The following is an 18,461-nucleotide window of genomic DNA, read 5'->3' on the forward strand; positions in this document are numbered from 1 at the left end:
AAGAAGAGCTAATGACAGTCGTGACAGGTAACCATTAATTAAAAACTTACTTGTCAGTGCTTTATATCTAATTTGAGGAGCTGGGCATCACTCTGCAAGGAGCACAATTATCAAAGATCCACAACAATCCTACTTTGTCAGTTACTGATGTTAGCAAATAGCACAGAAAGGGCTTATACTATGTCTGACTGGCTCCAAGCCAGAGTCTGAGGTACCACTGGGATATTATTTAGTGACATCAAAGTTGTCAGGGCAGCTGAAGTCTTAGAAGGGATGTGATCACCCAGGGAAAGAATATACAGATTGATAAATTATCACCCATATATTGGGCTAATTCTTAATAATGGTACAATGGGCCTTTTTCCTTGTCCAAAAAATGAAGAAAATACTTAAATTTTTAAATAATGCCCACTGAGGGTAAGGACCTTATCAGAATTCTTATGTTCCTAGGTTTGCAATGCCTGGAACAAAATGACCACTTAATAAAAGTTTGCTAAAGCTTTAAAACAAAACAAAACCAAAGAAAACTCCAAAACTTAATAACTGGCCACAGCTAAAAAAACACTACACTATATGAGAACAACCATTTCTGACCTAATTATAGCATAGGTTTTTTTTCCCCCCATTTCCTCTCTGTGCTGTATGCTACAAATGCACTGGGATTTTTTCTGCACTACAATAATGTCTGTTTTATGAACTGTATAGATGGAAGACACAATGCAGTGAGACAGGCACTCTTATCCCCTGCTGGGTGCAAAATAAGTACTTTTTAGAAAGACAATTTGATAAGATGTATAAAGAGTCTTAAAGCCCTAATTCAGCAATCTTACTTAGGAATTTATGTAAAGAAAGGAATAAGACACGTGGCCAAAGACTAGGTTGAAGCATTCAAAAATATCCCACAAAAAACACAATTAAATAAACCATCATTTAGCCATAGGGTAAAGTATCGTATGGTGCTCTTAAATCAAGTTTTTAAGAATACTTAGGGCTTCCCTGGTGGCTCAGACGGTAAAGAATCTGCCTGCAATGCAGGAGACCCAGGTTCGATCCCTGGGTTGGGATGATCCCCTGGAGAAGGGAATGACTACCACTCCAGTATTCTTGCCTGGAGAATCCCATGGACAGAGGAGCCAGGCAGGCTACAGCCCATGGGGTTACAAAAAGTCGGACACAACTGAGCAACTAACACGCACAAGAACACTTTAGGATACTGGAAAATGCTTTTGATAAATATAATTTAAAAAGTAGGATATAAACTATACCTAGCAAGATGATGATTGTGTTTATGTATAAACACATATATATATGTGAGAATCATATATATATATACATGATAGGATATAAAAATCATATCATATATATATACAATTACATAGAGCATTATATATTTATCTATGTATATATTTACCTAGAAAAATATAAGAATATTAAGAGTCTCATTGGGTGGAAAGATTACAAGAGATCCTAATGTTCTTTACGTTTCTCAGTATTTCTAAAATTTTTGCAAAAAGTATATTTTTATTTTAAAACTCAAAAAAATATGATAAAGCAAGATAGCACTCACCTTCTTTCTTTTTCTAGAAGAATTTCTCGTGGTGTCAGGCTTTTCAAACTCTGCTGACTTTGCCTCTTCTTTCTCCTCTTCCTCATCAGGTATCAGAGAATACTTGGTCCCACCTGGTTGCATGAAACAATCCTTTGCAAAGTGGCCTGCAGAAAAAAAGTAGAAAAAGCAGGGAGGGAAGAAGCAGTCTCTCCCCTTAGCAGGTGGATCTTCCCCAGAAGCTCCTGAAGGGCTGGCTGGTTCAGGAGGTACTACTAAGTTCATTCACAGCAGCTGTTGCATTCAGAGCAGCTTGACGGCACTGCTCACTCAACCAGAGCTAGACAGGCAGCTGGTCCTAGAACTGTGGGAAACGTTGGCACTGCTTTGGAAATGGCAAAGAATGTGAGGATATAGGCTTGTGCTGCCCTCATTTGCAACTGGGTTCAGTAATTTTTAAAGGTCTTGTTGTTGTTTAGCTGCTAAGTCGTATCTGATTCTTTTGCAACCATAGCTATGGACTGTAGCCCGCCAGGCTCCTCTGTCTGTGGGATTTCCCATACAAGAATACTGGAATGGGTTGCCATTTCCTTCTCCAGGGGATCTTCCCAACCCAGGGATTGAACCCACGTCTTCTGCATTGGTTTTAAAGGTCTATTTGGAACTTATTTCTGACAACGAAAGGCTGCTCCAGAGAGCAGAGTATTTACCAGAGGGAGCCAAGTGGCGGGCACAGAAGCCCTACAGGAAGACAGCTCTTAGGCGGCAGGCAGAACACAGCACTCAAATTCAAGCTAACACATAGAGAGACAGCAAAGTCCCCTGGGAGCAGCCAACATTCACAGCCCGTCAGGTCCGGCCAGCCCTGAGAGATCATCAAACCCAACAGTGCATTTGAAGAAGATATGAAGGCCCAGAGTAAAGAAGTACCTCAAGGTCACACCGACAGCAGCAGAACTAAAACGCACCCTGGGCCTCACGTCTCCCTGCCCTGTGCTCTTTCTGTTGCACCCAAACCAACCACCTTTGGCCTGCCTGGGCCAAACTCCATCTTTCATTTTTCTTTTCTGCCTCATGTAACACCTGGTGGAAACAAGTTGAAGGTAAGAGAACCTCACTGTCCCTGCGCCTGCCCTTTAACAGATGCTACACAGCTGGTTTTCTGTGAGCCTTTTGTAGGCCCTGCCTTAGGGGCACAAACAATTTGATGAGATCATCAAAAAGCTATGTGTAAACTATAATACTTTGCAACTCAGAGTCCAGAAGCTGAATGGTGCCTGGAAGGAGAATACAGCATAGAGTTTTCCAAATATCTGGAACAATCCCACAATATCTGCAAGGAAGTATTCGTTCTCTCAATTTCATTTTTCCCTTCCTCCCTCTACTTAATGATAAATCAGGACTTAAACACCACAACCTCAACCTGGACACAAATCTGCTACCACTCGTAGAAAAGTCAAGAGAGCAAGGTAGATGAAAGGCTAGGGAGACCTGGTGACAAATTGAGGTCACTCTGAAAATGAGAAGATGGGAATCCCTCTCATTATAGCTCCAACAAGGGAAGTCAGGCTGAAAGAGCTCTTTAATATTTGAGTAGGGCTGGAGGAAACTTGAGGAAACAAAGCTAAAAGGAAGTGACTAGCCTGTATTCTTTACTACGAAAAAAATATTGTATTCAGAATTCAGAAGTTAGAGAGAGAAAGGTAAAATAAGCATGAAAGGATTGATTTAGATCCTTACGGAATATACTTCCAAGTCACTTTATTTTTGCAACCAAACAATAATGGTCCTTAGAGATGAAATTTAGATTGTTAACAATCCAACACCCTTACCCCTCCTGTCATAGTACATGGGGGCCCTGCCCAGGCAGGCCATCACCTGTGAGGGAGGGGAGTAGTGGTGGTAGTGTAGCACCCGGCAGGGCCAGCATTCAGAAAAGGAAACAGAAAAAGCAGCAAGTCATGAACTCTGATGTGAGTCTAGTAGGAACACCAGATAAGCAGGTGAGGCTAATACTTGGCTAAAACCCAGGATGATCTAAAGGCACACTAGGTGGCCTCCCTCATCCTGTGAAGAGTTCATCCACAAGGAGAATAAAATTGAAAGGGCAGAGGCTTCACCTTACCTTTACAGCCACACTTCTTGCAGGTGGTGTTCAGGACAGCCTCGAGGGTGATCTTCTGCCCAGTGTAATCCTGGAAGGACCGCCTCCGCCTCTCTTCTTGCCTGTAATGAAATGATACTGACTGTTGGCCCTCTTAAGAGATGTGGCCAGAGATACTACTAGTTAATACTCTATGTTGGTTTTTTGTGTTGTTTTTGGTGTGTAGAAGGGAGAAAGGAAAAGCACTGGGCCTAAGGAGATAGGCAGTGAAAGCAATGACATGAACCAGACAATTTTTTCATTCAGGACAAGGCTCTGAATTAATTACTATGAGTAAGACTAGATTTCATCTCACTGATGCACAGGGGATGAAGATACAATTACTCGCCTTGCTAGGTCCCCTACAACCCATACAAGGTCACTCCTGGTGACCATCCAAGATTTCTTAGAAAATCAAATCCAAATTTCTTATGTTGGTATTCAAGGCCTCTCATCAGTTCAGTTCAGTCACTCAGTCGTGTCCGACTCTTTGCGACCCCATGAACTGCAGCACACCAGGCCTCCCTGTCCATCACCATCTCCCGGAGTTCACTCAAACTCACGTCCATCGAGTCGGTGATGCTATTCAGCCATCTCATCCTCTGTCGTCCCCTTCTCCTCTTGCCCCCAATCCCTCCCAGCATCAGAGTCTTTTCCAATGAGTCAACTCTTAACATCAGTTGGCCAAAGTATTGGAGTTTCAGCTTTAGCATCATTCCTTCCAAAGAATACCCAGGACTGATCTTCAGAATGGACTGGTTGGATCTCCTTGCAGTCCAAGGGACTCTTGAGTCTTCTCTAACACCACAGTTCAAAAGCATCAATTCTTTGGCGCTCAGCTTTCTTCACAGTCCAACTCTCATATCCATACATGACCACTGGAAAAACCATAGCCTTGACTAGACGGACCTTTGTTGGCAAAGTAGCCTGTCTCTAATCTACTTTTCTGGCCTCATCTTTATTTGTACAATATGCTCGAGCCAAACCACACTATTTTACCTTCCCCAGATGGTTCACTGTTTTTGCTTAGGCCCCTCTCTCTTCCTGAAATGCTTTGCTTCCCCTCTTTACTCCCACCTCACCGCCTAACTACACCCAAACATTTCAAGGTTCGGCTCAGTTATTGCTCCTCCTTCTATCAAATTCTCCTCCCTAAGTCCCTCACCCAGAATTAATCTCTTTGATCACAGTCCCATAACACTTTTAAAAAATTCTAAATATATGACCAAATAATAAAATACACACAGAAAAGTACTCACAAGTATACAGCTTGACTGATTTTTCACAATTTGAAATATCCACATAATCAGTCCTCACAGAAACAGAACATCACCAACACCACCGAAGGCCCTCTAGCCACTGTGCCTCCTCTAAGAACAACCACTATTCTAGTTCCTAACAGAATAGATTAGTTTTACATATTTTTCCAAGTTATATCAAGAGAATCAGAGTATGGACCCTTCTGTATCTGGCTCCTTTCACTGCTTTGTGAGATCCATCTAAGTGTTGTGTGTGGCTGTGGATCATTCTCATTGTTGTAAAGCATTTTTCTGTTGATGAATATTTGAGTAATTTCTACTATGAGGGTGCTTCTGTGAACTTTCTATGAGGGTGCTTTTGGTAAACTTGTATATGTACATGCATTTCTTTGGGGAAATGCCTAATTCCAGGTAGGAGTGTAACTACTGAGTTACAGGGCATCTGTCTCAGTAGACACTGCCATACAGCGTGTTTACCAATTACACTGCTGCCAGCAGAGCCGAAGTGCCCCAGCTGTCACAGCTTTTATTACCTTCACTATAATACACAGGACCTACACAGAGTATTCTTAGAAAATGTTTAATTGAAGAGTATCACCCCTGATCACTCTTCCTTTCAGATTCAAACTGCATCCCATATACACTTCAATCCTAGCACATATCACACCACATAGTTGTTATTTCTTTCTAGATCTGGGCCCGTTTAAAAAATATCTTACTTGTCTTTGTTTCCCTGGCACCTCAGCCCAAGGCTTGGCAAGCAACAGCATCAATGGATGCTTGCTGCAATTTCTTTGTTCTTCATCCAAAATATTTTTCTTTACCTGAATGTCTTTACTCTGACTTCACCTAGGCTTTTCCAACTGTTCACTAGCGAGTCTCTCCAGAGTCCAGCAAAAGTAGAGAAATATTTTGCCAAAAGAGCCACAATACCTAGAGCAATGCAGGTTAATCAAAGCAGAAGAAAGCTACTCACTTCACAAATTCTAGCCAAGTTTTATGGGCTATGTGGGCTCAAGACAGGAAACAAAGAGGATCAAGATACTCCATATTCTGTCCCAGTCATTCTTCAAAGTTCAGCTCAAATATCGCATCTTCTATAAAATGCTCCCTGTTACCACAGGCAAAGTTAATACTCACTTTATTTTACTAATTTGTTTATATTTTGCCTCACCCTTTATTCCACAACCAAAAAGCAAACTCATGCAAAAAACCAACTCATGGGAAAAGACCCTGATGCTGGGAAACATGGAAGGCAAAAGAAGAAGGGAGCAGCAGAGGATGAGATGGTTAGATAGCATCACCAACTCAATGGACATGAATTTGAGCAAACTCCGGGAGATAGCGAAGGACAGGGAAGCCTAGAATGCTGTAGTCCATGGGGTCACAAACAGCTGGACACAACTTAGCAACTGAACAACTTTATCACAACCAGGACTTGAAAAGTAAAGTCTATGTTATATTCTTTTCTATATCTGAGCAGACAGCGCACCATCTAGTATACTGTTGTCAAAAAAAAAAAAAAAAAAAAAGCAAAGATGTAAAGTTCTATAAATTTATGTCTGTACTGCTGACTATTTACGTCTGACTTTATATCTATGGCTGATGAGCACTTCAAATGTGGTTTGCGATTGAGAAATCAGATGGTAAACTTTATTTACTTTCAATTAATTCACATTTAAATCGCCTATGTGATTAGTGGCTTCCCAGTTGGGACAGACCACATAAGCATATGGTTTAAGTTCTAAAGTCTGCTCATATCCCTACCTTGTGCCCTAGAAGAATCTTACTCAAATGATAGAAGGTCAGCTGTCTGGTATGGGTCACAGGAGAGGGTCCACTCAAAGAGTGAAGCTTGAGGAACAAACACCAAGGTGAGGAGCGTGAAGAAGTAAATAGTGAGTTACTTACCTAGGGTATAAAGTTTCAATTAAGGAAGATGAGTAAGTTCTAGCAGTCTAATGCATGCACTGTACCTACAGCCAACAATACTGTATTATACACTTAAATATTTGTTAAGAGGGTAGATCTCATGCTAAATGTTCTCACTGCAATAAAATTAAATTTAAGAAAACAAGGCAGACATAACTTGAACAGTCACTCCATTGCTTTCAGATGTCATTTGCAGAGCTCAGTTTCAAGTGGCTATGAGTTGCAGCCTAAGCAAACCCTCATTATAATCAATTTCAATCCTCTGTGGATTCAAACATACCATAAGCCGAATCATACCTCCCACCTAACACTCAATTCAACAAATATGGCACTCACTCCCTTTCTGTCCTTACTGCCATCAAGCTAGTTTAGGCTTCAATACATTTCATTTAAACAGTAATAATTCATTTACTGGTCTCCAGCAGACATAGTTGGATTAATCTTTCATTTTTAAGTTTAACTAATAAGAAGCAAACACTAGTACTAGTGATGTGAGGAAGTATACTGAAGTGATAGGACATGGTAGAAAGAGATATATAAATGGATAATTACAGTGTGGCCATACATAAACGTTCTTTCTAAAGACTATACTATGCTGGTTAAACCCAACTGGAAACTGTATTTAGCCCTTTTCCATTTGCAGATTCACTTATTAGATGACCTTGTTAATATTCAATACATTGGGGCCTGAGGGAATGAAATATAAGACCACTAGATTTTGATGGAGAATGAAAGGTAGCTGTCAAGCTGTGGGTAGCTGGAGACAACATGAAGATATTGAGCCTAACAGGATGAAGCCAGAGAATGGGGTACCTGGAGAGAATCATCTACTCAGGAGTCTCTCCCACTCAAAGGCTTTAAAAACATTCATATTCTTTGACTGATATGCAAAGCTGCCCACAATCTAACTCCAAACTATCTTTCAAGCCCTACATTCTTGTACCTAAGCATACCCTCTTCTTCCCTTAAACAAGACTCTTGAATGTGCCACATGCTTTCCTGCCTCATGCCTTTCCTCAAACTGTTCCTTCTGCCTGGAATACTATTCTCTCCCCTGCTGCCTAACGAAATCTTACCTATTCTTCAAGACTTAGCTCAACTGTCCCCTCTTCTTTGACCATCAAGGCCTGATATCAACTCTTCCTCTTCAGGCTATTTCCTAGAATCCTTCCTTTAAATCACTCTTTTAATATTACATGTTGCCTTGTATCAAAGTTATTTGCATAATTACTTCATTACACTAGGCAGTAAGGTCCTTAGACAGAAACCTTGGTATTGCCATTGTACTTCAAATAGAATAGGAGCCCAATAAATATTTGTCAAATACTAAGTAAATGGATACACTAACTGAACAACTACTATACATTACATGAGATAAGAAAGATAAGATGTGGCCTCTGCCTCATGGCTTTTATATATTCTTTCAAAAGAAGGAGTGTGGGGGACTTCCCAGGTAGTCCCAGTGGTTAAGATTCCATGCTTTCATGGCAGGAGGCAGAGTTCGATTCCTGGTCAGGGAACTAAGATCCCTGCATGTCATGCAGAATGGTCAAAAAATAAAGAACAAATTAAAAAATAAAAAACAGAAGAAAACGTATGATAATCTCAGATACTAGAGGAACAATGAAGAAATATTTTAAAACAATAACTACAAGTAGTTATTATATGTTAAATTTCTACTATAGACTAGACAATAAGCTGAAAGTGAAAGTCGCTCACTCATATCCAATTCTTTGTGACCCCATGGACTATACAGTCCATGGAATTCTCCAGGCCAGAATACTGGAGTGGGTAGCCTTTCCCTTCCCTTCTAAGCTAACGTTCTTTCTAAACAAGATTTAATTTAAACTATACCATCATTTCTATTACACCAAGATGTAGGTGCCATTCACTTGGCACAGTAAAGATATACCTTCACTGAGGTTCAGAGAGGCTAGGTAATCTCTTCAGGCTCATATACTAGCTTGGGGCAGAACTAGGGCTCTTCCTGATTCAAGTCTAACTCTAAAACCTGTCATCATTCCACTATACCATGCTTCTTTCCTAGATGCAGCCTATAAATAGTTTACAACAAAAGTTACTGTTCAGCCACTTGGTCATTACTAGAAATAGCCCATACATAGAAACATGTACAACATAAAACCAAGGGGTCCTTTCCTTTTGATTTTCTTCTCTCGTTGTAAGAAACAGATGTAGCTCTTTTATCTTGTTTTATATTTTTTACCCTTATAAGAGTGGCTTTAGGAAATTTCATTGCTTTTTAATGTGTCTGTATAGATGGGATTCTTTGGAGCAGAAGTAATTTATTACAATGCAATCAGTAAATATCACACTTAACATTTCTGGGCTCAGAATTATAAAAAATTTCAAATATAAAGTATTTGTCAATAATTAGCCCTACCAAAAAACAAAAAATCAGCCCTACAAACCTGTCAACATTTAGAGACTAAACTACAATAACATGAAAAACTCTGTAATTCACATGCAACACCTAGAAGCATCATGTGGGGAAAACAATATTAGTTTTAACATCAGAAAGACCTGGATTCAACCCACCATAACTTGTTATACAATCACAGGCAAGTTATCACCAAGTATCAAGCTAGAAACTAAGAAAATAAAGTAAAATGGAAATAACACCCACTTTGCAGCTTGTTATAAGAATTAGACACATTAATGTGCCTGAATCACCTTGCCTAATCCTGACATATAGTATGTTTTCAATAAACATTACTTCCCTTCCTTCATATTCAAAATTATTTTTTTCAGAACTATAAACATAAGGGCTTCCAAACACTGCATTGCCAAGACCCCACTCAAACAACACTTTTTTAAAAATTATTTTAAAAAAGTAAATAACATGATGGCCACTAAGAACACCAAATTAGCATGAAATAAACAATGTGATATTTTATGTAAGAAGCAACAAAATAATGTCATGGTTAACATGAGGATAAACATATGATTTTAGTTGGCTTTCTGAAACACTGAAAACAGTTCATAAACCCCTCAGCCTCCTTCAAGGGATATTAAGGATCTAGGAACCCCTGATTAGAAACCACTTGTGAAGTGAAAGTCGCTCAATCGTGTCCACAACTCTTTGCGACCCCATAGGCTATATATATAGTCCATGGAATTCTCCAGGCCAGAATACTGGCGTGGGTAGCCTTTCCCTTCTCCAGGGGATCTTCCCAATCCAGGGATCGAACCCAGGTCTCCTGCACTGCAGGCAGACTCTTTATCAGCTGAGCCACAAAGGAAGCCCAAGAATACTGGAGTGGGTAGCCTATCCCTTTTCCAGGGGATCTTCCCGACCCAGGAATTGAACTGGGGTCTCTTGCATTGCAGGCGGACTCTTTACCAACTGAGCTATCAGGGAAGCCCTAGAAATCACTGGCACACCCTAATTTTACCGAGCTTCACAGATACTGTGTTTTCTACAATTTAAAGGCAACCCTGAATTAAGCAAGTCTATTGGCATTATTTTTCCAACTGTATTTCCTCACTTTATGTCTCAGTATCAAATGAGGTAATTTGGCAGTATTTCAAACTTTTTCATCATCATTATTATTTCATGTTATAGTGATCTCCGATGCTACTATTGTCATCATTTCAGCACTTTTTAGTAATAAAGTATTTTTTAATTAAGGTATATATATTGCTTTTTAGACACTGTGATATTGCACACCTAATAGACTACAGTATACTTTCATATGCACTGGGAAATCAGAAAATTTATGTGACTCAGCCATTTGCTTTATTTGGTGGTCTGGAACTGAAACCACAGGATCTCAGAGCTATGCTTGTATTCAAGAAAGATTCTGAGACAGCAAATTCTGTGTATCACCAGACAGCATCCTACACAGAAAATCTTCTATTCATAAATGAAAAGTCAGAAGAGCTAGTGAAAGTAAGGTGCTGTGTTCAGGACACAGCACATCCCAAGATGCAGGAGTCTAAAACCCCACTGGAATTGTCCTTCGTACATGGTCTCTGCCTTTTTTCAGTCCCAGAGCTAGGGGAAAGGCAATTAACAAGTACCTCATGATGAATGCTTTATGGCTAACTGGTTAAAGGGCAGAAGCAGAAAAAGAATAAGGGGAAGGAAGCTAAATCATTGACAGAGCACTTCTATGCTAGGAGCTGCATGTTTGCCATTTCATCTTAGTGTTATCTACAACACTTTCTGGGCTTCCTTGGTGGCTCAGATGGTAAAGAAGTCGCCATCAATGCAGGAGACCTGGGTTCGATCCCTGGGTCAGGAAGATACCCTGGAGAAGGGAACGGCTACCCAACCCCAGTATTCTTGCCTGGAAAATCCCATGGACAGAGAAGCCTGGTGGGCTATAGTCCATGGGGTCACACAGAGTCGGACACGACTGAATAACTAAGCACACACACACATAACACTTTCTACCTCTAAAAACCAAAGATCACATAATTTATCAATATCACAGTCTACAAACAGTGGAGTGTAGGTGGGCCTGATTCACTATATCATTCTGTGGTTTGAAAAGTTATTTTAACCTTTCCAAACCTTTTACCTACTCAATGATAACGTTGTTGGGATCAAGGTCCTTCCCAGTCCCTTGGTTGACAACCTTCATGGAGAGGGATACTTTTATCCTATCATTTTTCATCTGAAAAATACAAAAGCAAAATTGGCAAAAGCTCAAAGTACATCATTTGGACTGCTGGTCTAAAATTATCTAAGAATTGGAAGTTTTTATCATGTATCTAACACTGAGTTCCTCTAGGAACTCAGGTCCTGTGCTAGGAACATTTTGTGTACTAATAAGCATAACAGGCAAATTCTATGGCAAAGGCATTTCAAGAAATGGTTTTCTTTATCATTCTTGACCCTCCTTAGGGGAAAGACAAAAATGACTGCTCAGAAATCCAGGGCCTGCGGAAGTAACCAGGCAAAAATTGAAGCTATTTTTTTTTTATATAGTTCAGTGTAATAATTGGTTCAGAGATCCATGAGCATAGAATGGATTTAAGAACTTTCCAGTGGACTAGATCTCCTTTTGGACTTTGTCTAAAAGCTTCTTAAACATGAAGTCAACTAACAGTGCCTTTAAATGTGAAGACAGTTGTTAGCCACATTGGTCTTCTTTTGCTTCTGTCAGCACTTGAAGGCCTCTACAATTTGGGGTCTGTATCAGCTACTCTCTTTGCCTGGAATATGCTTTTCTCAACTCTTCACATGACTGGCTCCTTTTCCTTTGGGTCTCAGATCATATACAACCACCATCCCCCCAAAAGTCTGTTTCTGACCGTTGTATCTAAATCAACCTCCACATCGTTTGACTCTACTACAGCACTTACTGTAACCTGTAGTTATTGTTAATTATTTTAGTTTGCTCACTTCTTATTTATCTCCTCTTGTATAGAATGTATATTCTACACAAGTTCCATAACCACTGAAGTCATTTATATCTGATTTACTAACTCAGGCATCCCTCAGACCTAGTATATATTAGGCACTCAAACGCTGTTGAATATCTCTTTCAGGACTGTCTCCTCTGCCATCCTCTGGGGAAGAGCAGGTCTCAGTGTACATGCACATCACGCCGGTGGTCTGCACAGACCCACAGACCCTCAAGCGAGCTGCTGTTAACAGGGTCCTCCTGCATTTTCTCACTTTCCCTCACATAGCATGGTGTCAGGTATGAAAAATGACTGTAAACTCTATGTTCTTTTTCGTTTTGGTCCAAATTGAAGTGTATTTGGAACTTTTCTACTAAAGACAGGCTCATAGATTTAAGTTTTCTTCTCTCTTTTTGGTTCTTTTTTGTTTTCCCCCTCCACATCCATCATTTGGATGAACTTCAGGGAGGGAAGTCTCATAAACAAGTAATTATTGGACCACACTAATTACAGTTCACACTGTCCTTCTGAGTTTGCATGACAGACAGATAGCCAAAAGGTTTAAATTCAGGTCAGATTACCAGCCACAGTTAACAATATATAAACACTCGTGAAGTATCACCATGAAAAGCTTAGAAAGTCCCAGCTTTACTTAGCAGTTTCTAACCAGCTGAAGTTGCACAGAACTTTACCTCTCGGCCAATAAGCTTCACCCACACTTTGTCTCCAACATCTACTATCTCAGAGGGCTTATCCACGCGACAGGATGACATGTGGGTTCGATGGACCAGACCTGGGCACAAGAAGAAAAAAAGCACTGGGCATACTCATACTCATACTCTAAATAACACAGTAAAGAGACAATGGGAGTTGGGGATTCACTGAAAAAGTTTTCATTAGTTTAAAACTGCAAATTAAAATAATTTGAGATGACTTTTTATACTTAATCAACTAACAAATATTCTTTAAAATAATGCTTAATTATAGAGATGCAGAGATGTGATGCAATAGCTATATTTTTATAATACTGGTAAAAATATAAGTTGGTAAAATTCTTTGAAAACAAAAGGCATAAAGATGTTTACACCTTTGATGCAAAAAAAAACACCACTGGAATTTTTCCAAAAGAAAAATTCAACACAGGCAAAAATTTATGGCATATAAAAATACCTGCAGTATTATTATCTACAAAGGTTAAAAATAAAAATTATGACAAAATGTAAGTGACCAATACTTGGAAAACAGCTTGATAAATTATGATAAATCTTTCATAAAAGAGTAAGCAGCCATTTAAATTAGTTATAAAAACAATTATATTAAGTGAAAAAAGTAAAAATAAACAAGGTTGCCATTTTTAATACATTAAATTAGCAAAATATTTAGAAGAGAATAATATCCAGTGTTGATATAAATATAGTGAAATAAGAAATACTACTGAAGCTAACATAAATTTTTAGAAATCACTTAGCAATGGCTATCAAGAGTGATAAAAATATTTAATAAAATTAACAGACATCCTTTTCCTTGTCTATCCAAGGTCATTTTCTGGGAGAACCACCTTCCTTACATTCTAAAATAATCTGGTCAGTCCTTGTAGTTTGGTTGGAGCTGATCTAACCCCCAGCTGTGGGGATATGACACAGGCATAGGCAATCAAGGCTTCATTCCCCAGGCCACAGTGACTGCTGGTTCAGGGGCAGACACAAGATATAGCTGAATCAGATCTTTCTCAAGACTTGTCAGGATTATAAACTACAAGAAGTTACCAATGCCCATCTTTACCACCAGGTGGCAAGAGTCAGCCAGAAGCAAAGAAGAGCCTGCATAAGCAAGAGACAAAGCCCTGAAGGCATAAACTAAGCACTGGATCCAGCCCTGATGGAAGCTAGATTTATGAATATCTTACACTGCCCAGGGAAATTATCCAGAAATTTACAAAATGTTTCTCCTGCATTTCTGTCCCTAGCAACCAAAAGTTCTAAATATTAACTTGACCCATAATCACTTCTGAGACTAAGAAAAAAATCTTATACATAGAAAAATCTATCTGTACCTAGAAAAGTGATTTACATCAAAATATTCAATGTATTTTTAAGACAGAGGAAAAAAATAGAAATAAGCAAATATCCAGCAATAGGGTAATGGCTAAGTCTACAGTACAGCTACTCAACAGCCCATTAAAAACAATGTTCAAAAGATTATGTAAAAATATATCAATAATTAATTCTTTTGCAAATATTTGAGTGCCTACTATGTGCCACGCACTGTAGGAAACAGCATTTCTCATTTAAATAATGAAAATGCTTAAAACAGATTCCAACAATTAGAAAGGAATAATCCAAAATACTATAGCAATGGTTAGACTAGGGTATAGGATTACAGGTCAATTTTTTTTACTTTCAAATGTTCTAATAATAGAGAACTCTATTCTGAGGGAAATTAATATAATAAACACTTATTCTGAATGAAAATAAACCTGGAATCTAAAGAAAAAATAAGTCAAAGATTTCTGTCCCAAAAACTTGCGCTCCCTGAAGTTTCCTGAGACAATTACTAACCTTTATTCTCAATCTCTCTCACACACATGCATACACAAGGTTGTCAGCACGCCTGTAACAAAGTATCCGCCATCTGTGTTTGGAGCTCCTGTGGGAAGCCACTCCTTTCTCTGCTCATGGTTATTGGGTCTCTCAGACCTACTTCAGCTGATTCTGGAGGTTGACAGTCTATCTTCCAATACTGCCAGAGCCAAAATGCTTTATATATATATTATATAACCCATGTTTTAAATTTTAGACCATCATATAATCTTTAAATTGGATAAAATTCATGAATCTGGGCTCTTTTCTTCTTCGTGATCAGGTAATGAGCAGAGTAACCTAATTAGAAAACCCAGAGGAAATTCAGATGCCCTAAAGGAAAGGGAAAACTTTCATTTTGACATCTTTGTGGCTGCAACTGTCCTCTAATTCTAAACTTCACTTTTTTTCCTGAACTGCAAATGGAAGTTGTGAAGGAAATTAATGTTGAACCTAATATACTTGAGAGAACATTTTCTCTCCTGAACAGGTCTATTTATTGGAGTACCACAAAGAAAGAATGAGTTAACCATTTGTTCTCCTATGTGATTCCAAAGTAGGATATTTTTTGGCCCAAGCATCTCTTCAATATGGCATTTTGCAGAGCATTAATAATGAAAAATTATAAACAACTTAAAATGATTATGTGATACATGTGAATGATAAACTAACGCCATTTAAATGTTTATAAAAAGTATTTTAAAAGACAAAAAAATGTTTAACATTCGTTAAGTGTAAAAGCTACAAAATGTATACACAGGATATAATCTTAATTTCAGTATGTTCATTTCTATGTACATATGTGACTATAAGGAAATACACTGAAATGTTAACAGCACCTATCTCTGTGTGGTAGTAATGATCATTTGCTTTGGTAGGTTCTCTCTTATTATTCCATAAGCATGAATATTTTTAACCATAAAAAATGTTAGCTATAAAACCAAATATATATATTTATAAACAAAATCTAAACATGATACGTACACTGTGATTGAAATTATGTAAAACTATGTCTCATGGACACAGATGAAAAGGGAACACAAAAATTGTTACACTGGTGTGTAGGATTTTTTTTTTTTTTGGTGTGTAGGATTTTTATAGTTGAAACTTAATGGCTTATCTCCTTCGCTTATTGGGTGAATTAAACAAGAGAAATGGTTGAGCCCATAGTCTTAAATGTAAACGTCAGGTAAGCAGTTGGATATGTAAGTTCATAGATCAGAGGAGGGGTATGAATTGAAAAAACAGTGTAGGAATCTTCAGCGTGCAGATGCTTATATACCAAAATACATTAATTAGACTGTCAATTTAGTGATTGGTTCAGAGATATACACAATTCACCAAGTTATTAACTTACAATAGAAGATATACTTTTCTTACACCTGGAAGGTTCCAAGTCCTTATCTGGGAAAACTACTCACTGACCCCAGTATCATATACCTAAAAATCAGATTAATGATTGGAAATTGCCTCAACATGGAATAAGAACAAAAGGGAAACAAACGTTTTGAGATATGTTTCCTGTCTATGAAGGTTTGATGGACTTCCTCATAAAAGAATCCATCTCTCTCGTTCCTATCATCAGATTCATTTCTTCTTTAATAAGGTAAGATAAACACTGCCAACTTCAGGCTCTCAGGCTTTCTTTTACTATGTTCCAGAGATTGATATCTACTCATATAATCTCTTCCTAGTAGAAAGATACAATCAATTAGATTTCAGTCTACTAAACTGCAATTTCATTCCAGTTCTTTTTCCCTGGAATTAAACTCAGATTACCTTGTTGAAATCTTGAATGTTCCCATCCCTTCAGTCACAGATTTACAGGCAATTACCTGGTATATTTCTGTCTGTGGCTAATCCTATCCTCTGTATGAGGGATTCATCATTAGTTTCATTCTCAGCCTGAATTCTTGGGAAGTATTTCATTGTTAACCACACACACCACCAATAGTTGGATTAAGTATATATGGCAGAAAACCAAAATAAAACATGAGGCTCCCTCAGTTCGTACTGGATACCTCACTAGATACAGTATATCCACGCATCCATTTAATCCTTCCTTACATCAGCCCTGTGACATAGACTCACATGAGGAAATAGTCTAGAAGTAAATTGTCCAAAGTGACAGAGCTGATAAAGAAATGCAATTCAAATGTCTTCAACATCATATTGATACTTCTCCATTATTTTCTATATTATCAATCTGTTATCTTTTCAACTAAAAAGAGAAAGACAATCCGCAACAATAGAAACACATCTAATTCTTTTCTAGCAAAGGCTCTAAAACAGAAATCAACACAAATGCTTTGCTCATTGTGTTACATGGAGGAAGCAGTCTGTATCTGGATCTCTGACATTAAGTCATAAATACCCAAAGGGCATATCAAGTCCATCACCATATTCAATATACCCAATATAATACTTAAACAGAATGTGTCCCAACTGAGTGTCTGCTGGTAAAAAAAAAAAAAAAAAATTCTGACAACTTGGAAAGAGCTAGAATCTTAACTGCCATATGAAAAAAACAGAGCCTATAACAGTTCCCTTAAAAATATTACCCCATCTGTTTTATGTTCACCATTAATTTTACAAAGTTCACTGACAATAAAGGAAAAAGGTAAAAACTACAAACCATTAGAGGTCAGCTGCAGCCAAAAAACATGAAAATAAGGTCTCCTTTACCTCTGGGACATATGAATTTCCTCTCTAGACTTTTCAAGTTAATTTACTGAGCTGGTCAAAAAGTTCGTTTGGATTTTGTTACGGAAAAACCCAGAATGAACTTTTTTGGCTAACTGAGTATCTTCAATCAGCGATTCACAACGATAATGTAAAGCACATAAACTGAAGTGCTTGCACATCCTTTATCTTGTGGTATTAGGGGTTCATTCAGACATTTACTAAACATTCACTATACTATAAGCAAAAATGGATCTAAGGATGAGCTAAGACATGATCTTGCCAGTCAAGAAATTCTAAAAATAACACACATGGTCCCATTTCACAGATAAGGAAACGAAGGCTCAAGGACAAGCAACCTGCTATAGTCAAGAAGCTAGTAAGTGGTAGAGCTAGGACTAGGATTTATTTTTTCATTTAATAAAATTCGCTGAACATCCATTATATCTCAGGCACTGTAGCAGGCCCTGACTTATCCCAGTAGCCTATTCACAGCTCAGTGGATTAACTGAAACTTCACTCATTTTATTACACTACATTGTAATTTGTTTACACCTCTAGACTGTAAACAATCTGAGAGCAGCAGGGACTATGTTTTCTTATCTCTGTTCCCACGTAACACAGTGACCGAAACATAGAACTCAGTAATCATTTGTTAAACCTGAATTCACTGCTAAAAATATTTGTACTTCTACCACAAGCAGGGCACTTTAAAAGTGCAACAATGAATAATCTCTACTCTCAAAATTTTGTAGTTCAATGCTGGTGGGAAGAGGATAGTAAAGAAAGAAAGAACTTCATAAACATACAGGGCTGCATTGTCCACTACAATAGTCACTAGCTACAGATGTTTAAAGTTTGAATTTAATCAAAACAAACAAAATTTAAAAGTCAGTAGGCTACTGTATTAAACAACAGATGTGGTATAATATAAAAATATATTTGGT

At 38.2% G+C, this 18,461-nt stretch overlaps 1 protein-coding gene across 2 annotated transcripts in view; it reads right to left on the reverse strand.

Annotated features, from left to right (window-relative positions):
* The window catches only part of ZCCHC17 (zinc finger CCHC-type containing 17), a 44,547-nt gene that overhangs the window by 13,212 nt on the left and 12,874 nt on the right, over nt 1–18,461 (reverse strand). The window contains exons 4-7 of one of the 2 annotated variants that reach the window (XM_052660602.1): nt 12,946–13,046; nt 11,429–11,520; nt 3,672–3,772; nt 1,568–1,680 (exon numbers count right to left, since the gene is read on the reverse strand). In XM_052660602.1, the coding sequence (XP_052516562.1) occupies nt 1,568–1,680; nt 3,672–3,772; nt 11,429–11,520; nt 12,946–13,046 (407 nt within the window). Of the gene's footprint in view, nt 1–1,567; nt 1,714–3,671; nt 3,773–11,428; nt 11,521–12,945; nt 13,047–18,461 lie in introns of both variants that reach the window. The other variant, XM_052660595.1, reaches the window with a different exon arrangement.

Source organism: Budorcas taxicolor, chromosome 2 (genome assembly GCF_023091745.1).
Source record: "Budorcas taxicolor isolate Tak-1 chromosome 2, Takin1.1, whole genome shotgun sequence".
Classification (NCBI taxonomy): Eukaryota; Metazoa; Chordata; class Mammalia; order Artiodactyla; family Bovidae; genus Budorcas; species Budorcas taxicolor.